Raw genomic sequence first — 12634 nt, 5'->3', positions numbered from 1 at the left:
ATATCAATTATAATATAGTGATGAACTTCGTCGACTGCGAAGGAAACGACGAAGAAATTGGACAGATGATGAAGTTGAATCTTCACTCACCTTACCAGTGTCCATTGTTGAACTTGAGAAATCTATTGCAGATGTGACAGAAGAGTTAGGAAGTCCGGAGTTCCGCCGGCTTCGTGCGTCAACTGGTTAGTACCATATCCTGACTGATCAGGATTGGACTTTGGCTGACCAATTTGTGCCTCCTTTTTTTCTTAAAGGTAAAAAAGCTGAGGCACTCATACGTGTGCGCCTGGCAAAGATGAAGCTTTATGAAGCCAAAGTGGGTATCGTGGAGGCTCAAAAGAAGTGGGACAAGTACGCTGAAGGTAGGTGTTTGATTTCGATTTTGTTTTTGGTTCATTTGTTTAATTTTTAAAAGGATGTGGAATTAATTTTTGAATTAACTTACATTTGGAACAATGCAGGAACCAAAGCACAACAGGGTATGAAAACTCTGATGACGAAGAAACAGTTGATGTTCAAACGCAAATGGACTTCATATGAATATCAAGTCTCACTATACAACCGAATCCGCCCTATCAGCCGCATGGGTTGTCCTTCCCTTGATGAAGCCAAGAGACTCCCTTTCGAGGATAATTTCTGGAATGTAGGTGCGCTTACACATCCCACGGAGAAATGGGCTGTGGATGCGCAAACCATTGAAGGCATACAGGCTTTTTTGCAACAGCGGAGTTGTCGGGAAGAGCTTAGAAGGTTGGGAAGGGAGGCTCAGCAGATGGTACACCAAGCACTGAATATGGAATTAAAATTTGATGATTTACTAGCTTTGTGTAGTGGTGGTAAGTCCTGCTTAATAATGTTATGTGCGTGTGAAGTTTCTGATAATGATCTTGGTTCAGAAGATTATGATCCTGAAGGAGGTGGAAAGGAGCTAATTGAATTAGTTCAGCCCGGTCAGCGCGTCTCAAAGGATGTTTGGGAGGTGAATTTGGGGGTTTTGAAAGCGCTTCACAGCAATCTTTGTCAGATGCATTATGGGACATGGATGACTTGGGACGGAAATATTGTAGAGTTATTGAGAAGAACTCATCACCACACAATGGCGACAGAGCAAGAGATTAATACATTGATTCAGCGCTGGAAAAGTTTGGTGCGTAGAGGTCAGTCAATATTGGAAGATATTATCGATGCCAAACATATAGAAGCCACTGATCTTGATGAGCTGGAAGATTTTGAGCAAAATATGCTTCACGGGGAAGGTGAAAATGATTTTGGGGGGGAGCTAGGTGAGATGGTGGATCAGCTCTTCATCCATGATGATGAAGATGAAGATGAATGGGAGGGTATTGTGGATGATGATAATATGATGAATAGCTAGCTAAGAATTTTGTAATTTAAAAGTCTTGGGACATGCCATGAGGTCAATGCACAGAAGTTTGTTACAAACGTGAGAATGGGATCCCATGTTCAATGGTTTGAATCACAAGAAGTGTATTTAGTTGAACCGTGGTAGTTGGTTTTCCCACATGTGTGATTTCTATTCACACATGTGGGATTTCTATTCACACATGTGTGATTTCTATCCTGATTTGTGTGAGTGCCGTTCACAAATTTGTGATTTCAAGAGCAACACACGTGTGAATATGTCACACGTATGTGTGGTCATGTATTTTGACTTTTTATGATAGTAACACATGTCAGTTGAAATCACACATGTGTGACTCTCATTTTGACACAAGTTTTAACTGGGATCATACGTATATGAATGTGATCTACAGTCTAGCTCAATCATAAATCACACATGTGTGACAGGGGTTGTACATATGCAGCCGTAAAACTGGTAACCAAGAGTCACACATGTGTGACCATCTATCACACATGTGTAGGCAAAAATCACACATGTGTGAAAAGGGGTTGTACAATTCCGTAATTTCACAAGTTCAACCCAAAATCACACATGTGTGACCGAGTTTCACACCACGTGTGACTGGAGATCACACTTGTGTGACAGCTTCTTATGTAACATCTTGGATCGTTGGGTAATTTTGTATGCAAGTGTATAGTAGTATGTTGATACTATGTTTACGTGGTGATACTGTTGGCGATGTTAAAATTCATGTGTGAACTTGTGTTTTTGTAGTTGTGAATCCGACGCGGCGGCCGCGTCGGCGTGTCGGAAGGGGGGTCTTCGGCTTGTCGCCGATAGGAACGACCCGTTTCCTATCGGCTAGTATCCGAAGGGGCGGGTAGCCACAGGTGTGACAAATGCCAACGGCTCTTTCAATGGATCTTGATGATAGGCCACCTCGTCGATTTGCACACACGATTGCTGCAGTCGAAAAGGTTCTTTCGACTGCACAAGAAGACCCCACACAAGCCAAAAAGTCCCGAGCCATCTTAGCCATCTTTGGAAACCGATTTTGATTGCGCTGCGAGGACAAGGAAGTCAGTCAAAGGTCATGCTAAAGAAAAGATAAGGAGAGTAAACTTACTCTCCACCATACTAATATGTCAGTATTACCTTCGCATGGATGCATTCCCGAGAAGTAGTGATCAACTTCTTCGTCGCTGGTCAGAACTTGTTTAACTGAGGAGCTGAACATGTTTGTTTCGTCAAATGGATCAATTGGTTGATTGGCTTGAGGTTCGGCCTCGGCAGTGGATTTTGATGCCAAATTGACATTATTTTTCCAATACTCAGAGAAGTGTTGGCGAAAAAGTTCTTCGGCGTGTCCGGAATAATCGGGATACTTGTTTTTGAAGAATTCTAGTCGAAGTCTGGGATTGAGAATGGCCGCCATTACAAGCGGATCACAATAAAGTGCCTCCGTCTGGTATTCGCGTAGCTGTTTGATCATACCACCAATCATGTTGGATAAGCCTTGATGTGGTGTAGCGTTTTTGGTATCGACAAGGACCGATATCAATCCAGAGTACTGGAAGAGAACTGAGGCACTGGTGGGCCCATCACCTTCCATCTTTTTTGTTGATCGCAAAAAAAACTTTGTATCCATGGATGGAAGAAAAGAAAACTTAGTAGGGAATATCCAAAACATCTGGGTCAAATGCACTTACCCCCAGCACATCATTCAAGGCTTCGATCGCTTTCCATTCCTCAGGACTGATGGTAATCCCTTCGTAGAACCCTTCTGAATCTTCATTGATCATGAAGTTGATTACCTACCCACAAAGAAAATATAAACTAGTAGAAACACAATACAATGATAGATGAAAAGACTTACTGATTTAGCTTTACACAAGCGGGTTTGAGCATCAAACCAAATATTCCACCTCTGACCATGGGCTGCGATTAGCCCTCCACCCGCAAATCCCAGTTGAGTCGCACATGCTTTGAAGTGGTTGAGTCGTGGTGCACTCGAAGTTATCAACTTGTTGATTCTTCGAACCTTTAAGTACAAATGAACATGATCAGTGACACGATTTTGAATCATGCAAAGAAGAGGGTACATCAATCACCTTGGTTACAGCTCAAGGTAAGAGAGAAGCATCAGGCTTCTGTACCTTGTAGTCAGGTGCTTTCACTTCGTCCTCTGAGTCATCACTGGCCTCATTATCTTTTCCTGGCTCCAGCGTTGGATCTTGTTCCCGATCACTATTGCATTCTTCTAATTCACCATCTTCGTCAACTACTGTACCGTCGGCCATTACGATTTTGGGTGAAGGGATGTGATCGTCTGGGAGGAGTAACCTAAGGCGTTTTCCAGAGGGGATTGTTGGTTTGGTTCGGCCATGATCACCTAGTCCGATTGTCTCAAGTCCGGCCTTCACTGTCAATGCCAACTTGTGACAATAACATCTGATCTGATTTTGAGACGAGTTCCAAAAAATTCCATTGTCGCATTCCATAAACATCGTTTCCAGCTCCTTTGCCAAGACCGGGTTGCTGGATCCCGAGTCCGTTGTCTGAGCAAGCATGTGTCATCGCGAAAAAAACATATTAGCCCATTAGATAAAAACATAAAAACAAAGAAAATCAAAAAAAAGATATATAAAAATTAAGAGATGACATATCTTTTTATGAAGACCATGTCGAATAAGGAACTTGCCGACTGGTCGAGCCAGCAATGCTCCATAATGATTCCATGCTATGAGCTTCAACGTCAGGTGGGTGACGTGAAACTCCCAATTTTCATCGATGTAAGAAACGGCTACACCAATGAAAGCACGCTTCCCTCCTTTTGTAGTCCATACATCGTGTATGACACAAATTTTAGAGTCAAGACCCTATGAGAAGAGATTGGTGCGTTAGTAACATGTATTTAAATACATATCAAAAGGAAAAGAAATGAATAAGAACCTTAAGTGTTTGAACGAGGTTGCCACGGAATTCCTCAAAGTATTCCATTGCTCGCCGAGCAGACCATGATGCCGACCAGAGAGTCGCGTTGGGGTTGCATAGTGCAAATGCTGCTTGAAGGTATGGGTCTTCCATACGAAGCCACGGGATGCAGTTTCGAAGGAGCCACAGGACGAGTATCATGTTCAGAAGAGCAACTGAGAACTTGGGTAAGTTTAAGAAACCTTGAAGTGATGCTTTCTCGTGCTTATGCTTTTCAGCTTCTTGTGCAGCCACCTTCGCAGCTTGCCGAGATTTCCAAGGTAAAGGCAAGTTAGCACCAGCGGCAATGGCATCGGCACGTCCAGCGCATTGTGACCGATTCGCGTCGCCATCGCGATGGCCCGTGAGGTTCCAATTGCTCCTTTCACCAATCCGGTAAGATTTCGGACAGAATAAACATTTTCGGTACATGGGCTTCTCGCCGGGTTTCTGTGGGTTCAAATGGAATCAGGTTTGTATCCAAAAAACATAGAAAGCTATAAGATATAAGAGTGTTAGAAGAGATACCTGTTTATCTTCTCGCCAAAAAAGTTCGGACTCAAAGTAGAGGCTTATATGATCATAAACGACATCGTCGACAGGTGTCACAGTTGAATTAGGTCCAGGAATCTCCTCAATATCTGAATCTTGATCCGGGTTCACATTGCTTGGAAGTTTGTAATTCTGTGGTAAAGAAGGAAATCAAAATCAACATTCAAACAAACATAAAGATTAGATGGAAAAGATGTAAAAAAGTACCCCTTTCTTGCTCTTTGGCGCAGGTTTCTTCTTCTTACTGGCAGTTGACTTATCTTCAGCTTTTCTATTGCGCTTCCCATCAACCGGAGATTTAGTGCTATTGGAGGAGTTATCGTGGATGTCTTTGTCGTTTTCGTTTTTGTCATCTTCAGTTTCCGTCTCATAATCGGGATCAATTTCGCTGGCGTCGTTATCTTCATCCCCTTCATCATTAATAACAGTTGTAGTTTTATGAGACTTGGATTTCACCTTGGTGGTCGACGACGACAATGAGGACTTGTGGTTGGACTTGGTACTAGTAGTCTTAGATTGAAAGTTCTTAGAAGATGATTTGGCCATCGTGAAATGTAGTTTGTACGAGTTGTAAGATAAGAATGAGCTATAGAGGTTACGATGAGAAGAAAAAGTGTGAAACATAATTCTGAATGTGATCGATTCAAACCTGACTTGGATAAAAATAAGTGATGGAGAAGCAGAAATATAGGATGAATTGAAAGATGTGAATAAGAATCTAGAGATATTTAGATCAGATCGAAAATCAGAAGTCGTCCAACCGATGGCTTGTTCAAGTAAGTCCAGGGAGGTGGGTGATGAGGGTGACTGTGAACCCCAATCAGGCTCAGGTAGGTCGAGACACGCGCCATTGGGCATCCAAATGCGGAAGTCCATCAAGAAGTCGGTCAAGAGTTGCCAACGACGTGACGATCCAAGATGGATCGAGTGTAGATTGATACGCAAGGGGCTCTTAGCCTCTTGAGTAGTTCTGTTAGTGGCTGAGCTCACCTGGTGGAGGCTCAGCCTCCGATCAAACACGGACCTTGAAAAAAGTGCGCAGAGTGCGCAAAGTGCGCATGCTGCACTGGGCTGCACTGCGCGATGGCGCAGTGGCCAAAAAACCAATAGGTCCCTGGGGTGCGTGGTGGCGCAGTGACATTAGCGCAAAAGTGTGGTGCGCAAAGACCAGCGCAGGTGCTATTTTCGCGCAGTAAACTGCGGGTCAATAGATTTTTGCACACCACGATTTACACTCCTTATGGAGTGTAAATGCGGTTGTGTGCAAAACTACATGTCACCACGGGTGAAATGTAATTTTGCACCCGAAGGCGCCCAAATTCTCGTGTGTAAAATAATGATGTGTAAAACCCGGAGTGTAAAAATGTAGGGCCCCGACCCCGAAGTATAATTTTACACGTTTTTTTTTACATTCCTTATGGTAGGTAAAAAAACCAGGGTGTAAATATCGTTACAGGGGTCAAAACCCTAATTTTACCCTCAAAGTTCTTCACACTCCTTGTCGGACGTAAATCCTCGGAGTGCATTTTTCTGAAAGGTCCCCAACAATCTTCAGTTTTGCACCCTTAGGAATTTACATACTTCTAACCCCCGATCGGCGAAGGCGGCTACGGCATTACCAAAACTTTCGATCGGCTACCTGCAGCCAATATGCCCCAACCTTTGTCGACGAGGGCGAACTCTACCATGCATCCACCTTTCCTCCGTCTCTCGTCGAAGTACACCAGCACCGAACAACATCAACAATATCCATCAAGCCCTTGCCGATGTCAACCAACACCAATACCGCCGATTACACCCGTCCGTCTCATCATACCAACCTACGAGCTCATCTATAAGAACCTCTCGCGATTCGACCACTCCCCTCTTACCCAACAGCCAGTCTCAGAAGGCTCGATATCTTGACACGTCTCGTCTTACGCACGATGTCCCTGGTCATCCTGCGTAAGGAGGCCCCTGGCCTTCTCGATGGGTCACCCCAACCGATTCCACCTTTGGACATGGCCAAATTTATTCTATCTGATCTTGCTGTCCCTACTACTCCTCAATCGTACGACTCCGATTCCAGAGTACCCATTTCAATCTACAACTGCCATCAAGTCTTTCAATTGTATCGGTCTTATCAATTTTCTCAACTTGCTTATTACTATTGGCTATTTCCGTTAGATCAGTTCCTATCCTTCTATTATCTCTATCACTACCTCACATTTACCTCTGATACTTCACCAAAACTCCTCATCATGTCTCATCACTCTGATCACCAAAGCGCGCGATCTGTGTCCCCTCCACCTGAAGAGGTCTTACCTCTCGCTACTCAGAGCGATGCTCACTCCATCGTTACGGTCACGCATGTGTCTGAGACTCCTCAACCTACCCCTACCAAATTGAAGAGACGTCCTCCGAAGAAAACTGGCAAAAAATTCAAGCTACCAGTGCCAGCCTCGGGTGAACTCGTCACCTTCATCGATCACGGAACGACTCGCGATCCTCAAGGTTATCCTCTTTATCCGAATGGCGAGACGGTGTTTGTCCGGAAGCCTCACGACGACATCACGAACTTTGGTCACGTCGCCTATACTCACACCCAAAAAACCAAAGGCACCAAGGACGGACCCTGGAAAACCATTTGGTATGCATGTCTCGGGGTCCTCCGCTGTGACGACGACTTTTGTGCATATGCGGCACCTCCTCCAACAGCCGAAGGAAAGGCTGCTGAGTACATCAAGGAGTATGTACTTTTTTTTTTCTCAATTCCACTTTTTTTTTTCTCAATTCCACTCAAAACGAACTGACTCTTTTTTGTTCTACTTCTACTTCTCACGTGTCTCTAGGAACCCAGTGTGCCCGGCAGTTGAGTGTAGCGGAACCCATATCTGGACCCAATGTCCCGGCACCGTCTGTCGAATTGACATCCAGAAGGACACCGGTTGGGGCGTCCTTCGCCATTCCGGTTTCCACGCTCACCCCTGGCCTGCCTCGAAAAAGGCCGACCCCTTGGCGATGTTGGACCTCACGCAGGAGGTGGTGAAAAACCCGAAGGCCGGACCCTTGGTCCTTAAGGTGAGTCTTTCGACTCGAGGTTCGGCAACTCAACTCGTTACTGACTTGAGTTCCTGGCGATCTTTCCTCCCCATGTCATGCTGTGTAGGTTAGCCAGGCTGGCGCTGGTCAGACGATTACACCTCCGGTCGTGGATATACATCCTGCGTTTGCCAACGGTGGGCAATTGGTGTACTTACGTTGAAAGGTCTTGGTCGAAAAGGGTCTGATCCCTGAAAAAGAAAGCAAAGGCGGAGGTGACCGCCTCATTATGGACTTGATGCATTGGGGAAAGTACGTATCTCTTGTATTTCACCAAACACACTCCCGAGCTTGTCGCTGAAAGCCACATTTTGCTGATCTCTTCATTTGCATTTTAGTCACGGCCTTCGATTGATATCAACCTCTCTCCTGGGTGCAAACGTGCACATTACCTTCCAAACGGACTGGATGGCTGACCAGCTGGTCCGTCGCGACACCTTGGGTAAGGTGTATTCCGGTGGACTCCTTTCGGATGTCACCTATCGATTCTTTCACCACGGGTACCTTCTTACGACATCGATGTATAGCGAGATACTCCACCGTTGGATTCCCATCCAACTCACGTGGATGTGGGGCCTGGAAGAGGCGCACTACAAGGCGCACTTCTTGACTCTGCTTGCGCAGATCAATGCCGCCGACTTGACTTACCACGAACGGGATCTCCTGGTCCAACAGGTGGTGGACTTTTCCACCGCGCAAAAGAAAGGTTTTGTATCTGCTTACATGGAAGTCTTCCACGAAAACGACCCCGGCAAAGCCTTGAGCAAACTCAAAGGCTGCCATGAACATTACCGACAGTCAATAACTCGGTTCAAGAAGAATTGCAATGTTGTTGCCGCGGGCCGATTGGTAAGTTGTAACACGGTTCTACCTCCACGACGTATGTGCTTCATACTGACGCTGCTCACGCATCTGCATCCTTAGGCTGAGTTCGAAAGCCTTGCTCTGGATCTCCTCGAACCCAATAAACCCGGCGACCTGACTCTCACCGACAAATTTGCTCAAATCGCTCGACTATTTCCTAAAGCCAAGCCCTGGATCGACTGGTGGAACACTGCTGATATACACAGCATGCTGTTCTGCGCCCGGGACCGCCTCCCCATGGACGATCCTCCTCTGCCAGAAGGCGAGGACCCGCACGACTATCCGGATACCACTAATGGTCAGGAGTCCATGCATTGCCAATATTACATTCTCACGTAAGTTTTTGTCTTCTCATTATGCCGGAAATTCCCTACTGACGCTTGTCCTGTTTCTGATCCTACAGGTCTGGTCACTGTACGATTATCCAAGGATTCATTCAGTTGCTCCTCTTCGCTGAGTCCCTCAAGAGGGACTTCAACAACGTACTCCGAGGGATCTCGGTGAAGTACGGCAACAGTTGGGAATCCGTCGTTGAGACCATGGGTTGGTCAAAAGAACGAACTCGCAGACGCCCAGAAGTCAACGTCGGTCGACCTCCTGATACGACCGAAGCTTTGATTCGCCCGAAGAAACTGGGCCGACCCACCGGATCCAGCAATGTCAATCGCGATCCCCATTCTTCCTATCAGTCCTACACGGCAAGCACCGAACCCGGTAAGCTCAATTGATGTTGGGAAACATCAACCTTGGAGGCCTTATACCCAACCTTTTCGCCTCTTTGGATTGAGGGATCGAAGGGCAAAGGTAAGGATATCACATCCAAGTTGATACGACATTACTCTTCAAGACTTTCTGCCGAAATGCATCGATCCATGCACATCAAGTCTGTCTTAACCCGGGGTCTCAAATCAGTTCAAACGGCGGTCCAAATCATTTCTCCTGACTCATTTGTAACCGACGCCTTCTGTTCTGCCGACTTATTCTTGGAGTACCTCCTCATGTCTAAACGCAATCGCCCAACATCCGCCGGACGTCTTTTCGCTTACAAGTTAGTACGAGACTATCAATGCACAGCTATCTCCTCACATGAAGAGAACGAAACGTCCGTTAGAGCCACAGTGGCGATCACCAATAACCTCTTTCACGATGCCAATCTGCGATATTCCGAAGTTGCCAAGCTTATCACACTTTGGAGTGGAGAAGGTCTCTTCTCCAACAACCTTCGATGCTGCACGACCTGTTGCACAGACCGGAACTCGACTTCGACGGACGCGGATGTAGATGAAGGGAGTGATAGAGTCACCGTTGGGAAGCTGAACGAAGGTGACGATATCCCTCGCTTGTACGAACGATCCCGTTTGGATTTCACTGGGCAACCGATGAACGTCTACTTCCACCTTCGAGGTGTGGCTGGTCTAACCGAAGAAGATCGTATCAGCTTCATGGGGGAGATGGACTGGCCTGCCACTTTGGTTCTCAACGATGTCTCCTACGAAATAGTCTCAAGGGGTTTTTGGGGTTACCATCATTACTGGAGTAAAGTGGTGAGGTATGTAGATGGGGTTCGTGGGGTGTGGTTTTATGACGACCGAAAGGACGATGGCCGTGCTCAGCTTCTAGGTCGAGATCTCTCGTCAATCTCGGGGGCTCAACCGTCAACCAGTTGGCTCATCTATTCTCGCAAGCCTACCTCTAGCGAACAGAAAATCATCGATCTTGGCATAGCCAAGATCACGTCGAAGAATCCAGACGCTCAAGGAGATTTACCTTTTGTTTCGCAACCGGATTTGGACGACGTCGAGGAGATCGAGGAGGATTTGCCAGACCTGCCTGAATTGGATGCTCCTTTGAAGACGTTGGCGAGCGGCGTGGGCACCAGTCAGCCCTCATCTCACGTCGCCAAGGTCGCTTTTACATCAGCTGGTAAGTTATGAGTCGGTCTTTCTTATGTGGTCTCATGCTGAAACCATCAAGCTGATGGTTTCGACTTATTTGGCAGCGTCTCCAGCTGTTGAAGAGCTGGAGGAATTGGAAACAACGGTTCCTACCGTTGGCTCGCAAGCTGTTTCTCACAGTGACAAGGCCAAACAGGCGTTTATTCGGGCTCAAAACTGTAGGTCCCTCCCTGTTCCTTACTATTTCGGGGTTATGTCATACTGACATCTTGGGGTTCTCAGGTCCGTCGTCTTCAGCTCCGCCGTCTGTTATGAGAAGGGAGGAGGGCAAGGAGGATAACGATCCTGTTCCAGCTTCCCTGCCCGAAGAACCGAAAGCCAACGTGAAGGGGCCGTTGAATGTCCGCCTTCGTGTTAACAAGCGCCCGAAATCTCAGTCTCCGTCACCTCAGAAAGTTCCAAAGGTCAAGAAGGGTGCGGCCAAAGATAAGAAAGCTTTACAGGCGGTCAAGGAGGAAGATCTTGAGGAAAAGGGAAAGGCCAAGCCTAAGCTTAAAGGGAGAAAGAAGAAATGACTCGAGCTTGTGTAATTTTTGTTATGTTTGTGTTTTTTCAAAGAATTTGTGATGATAATGAATGTGAAGGTAAGCACAGGAGTCATCTTTTTTTTCCTTCTTGGTCTTTGTTTTTGTTTTATGTATGGGGGCCTGGATGTAATGCACATTGGCCAATTAAGCGGTGGACTACCTGCTTAGCTCTATGCTGAGCTTGTGAGATTTTGTGAGATTGGGGCAATGTGGCGCTGGTGAGAGAAGAAAGAAAACAGAGGCCGCCGACGCCGTATTGGCTTCACGTAGCAGGCGGACCTAGGCAGACATATTGGCCAATTTTTGCCAAGTCCAAAGTTTTTTGAGACTTGGACGCGTGTAAATTTGCATGTCCAGGGGAGCGTAATTGATTTTTGCCCTCCGGGCATATTGACTCCTTATTGTGTGTAACGTCCCGGAGTGCAAAACTAGACCACAGGCATCTAAAATTCATTTTTACACCCTAGTTTTTTTGCCTACAATAAGGTATGCAAAAAGTCATGTGTAAAATTCTATCTCGAAGTAGGTCTCATACACTTTTACACTCATCGCTTTACACTCGACTGTTTTACACACAAGAATCTTGAAGGTGTAAGACTCGGGTAGGAGTCTTCACTGAAGGGTGGCACGACGGGAGCTAAAGCTCCAAGGTTAATTCTATAACCCAACTATATTCCCAAAATAGACAACTAGCTCCATCCAAAGAGTATTCGGTCAAGAAGAGTAACACATCAGATACGCTCTACAAGATAAAAGAGAAAAGAGACAGAGAGAAATGAATATAAGATAAAGGCTCACCTAGCTCCATCCGAAGAGTATTCGGTGAAGAAGAGTCTTCATGGAGCTAGGGCGTCTCTGACTACAAGTAATCCAACTACCCGTCTACAACCATACATCTAAGCCATACCTCTACATGTAACACCTTACATCCCTCCCCTCCTATGAAAAAGAATTTTGTAACTACTCATCCTCTATGATAATCTGACCCATTCTAAAAAATTTAACCGAAGAAAGAAAGAGAAAATTGAAAAAAAAATGGCATGACTCGCCCTTGAAAAGTTGACCATGACTCGTCCCAATGCAATGAAAGTTTGTTGAATAACGTGAAAGTAATTGATTTTGTCGTAAAGATTAAAATAAGAAAAAAAATGAATTCAAAAGGAAATGAAAAAATTGAAAAGAATAAAAAAAAGAAACCTAAATATTATCCACCATGTTTACCCAATTGAAGATGTTGTTGATTAATTCGTACTTATAAAAATGATATGAAAATAATAAAACTTGAGGAATCTTGAAGATCTTGCAGTACATGTTGC

At 45.5% G+C, this 12634-nt stretch overlaps 1 protein-coding gene across 1 annotated transcript; it reads left to right on the top strand.

The window, feature by feature from the left end:
- Positions 1 to 6816: 6816 nt before the first annotated feature.
- Positions 6817 to 11306, top strand: MELLADRAFT_88518 (uncharacterized protein; the record flags this gene model as incomplete). The annotated part of the gene is made up of 12 exons (XM_007411889.1): positions 6817 to 7061; positions 7158 to 7619; positions 7753 to 7951; positions 8139 to 8224; positions 8311 to 8821; positions 8897 to 9171; positions 9240 to 9550; positions 9625 to 9640; positions 10032 to 10498; positions 10562 to 10759; positions 10836 to 10949; positions 11014 to 11306. The coding sequence occupies 12 exons, from the start codon at positions 6817 to 6819 to the stop codon at positions 11304 to 11306; spliced, it is 3177 nt and encodes a 1058-aa protein (XP_007411951.1).
- Positions 11307 to 12634: the final 1328 nt, after the last annotated feature.

The sequence above is a fragment of the Melampsora larici-populina genome (genome assembly GCF_000204055.1).
Source record: "Melampsora larici-populina 98AG31 unplaced genomic scaffold MELLAscaffold_27, whole genome shotgun sequence".
Taxonomy (NCBI): Eukaryota; Fungi; Basidiomycota; class Pucciniomycetes; order Pucciniales; family Melampsoraceae; genus Melampsora; species Melampsora laricis-populina.
This window is presented reverse-complemented; position numbering and strand designations above follow the sequence as displayed.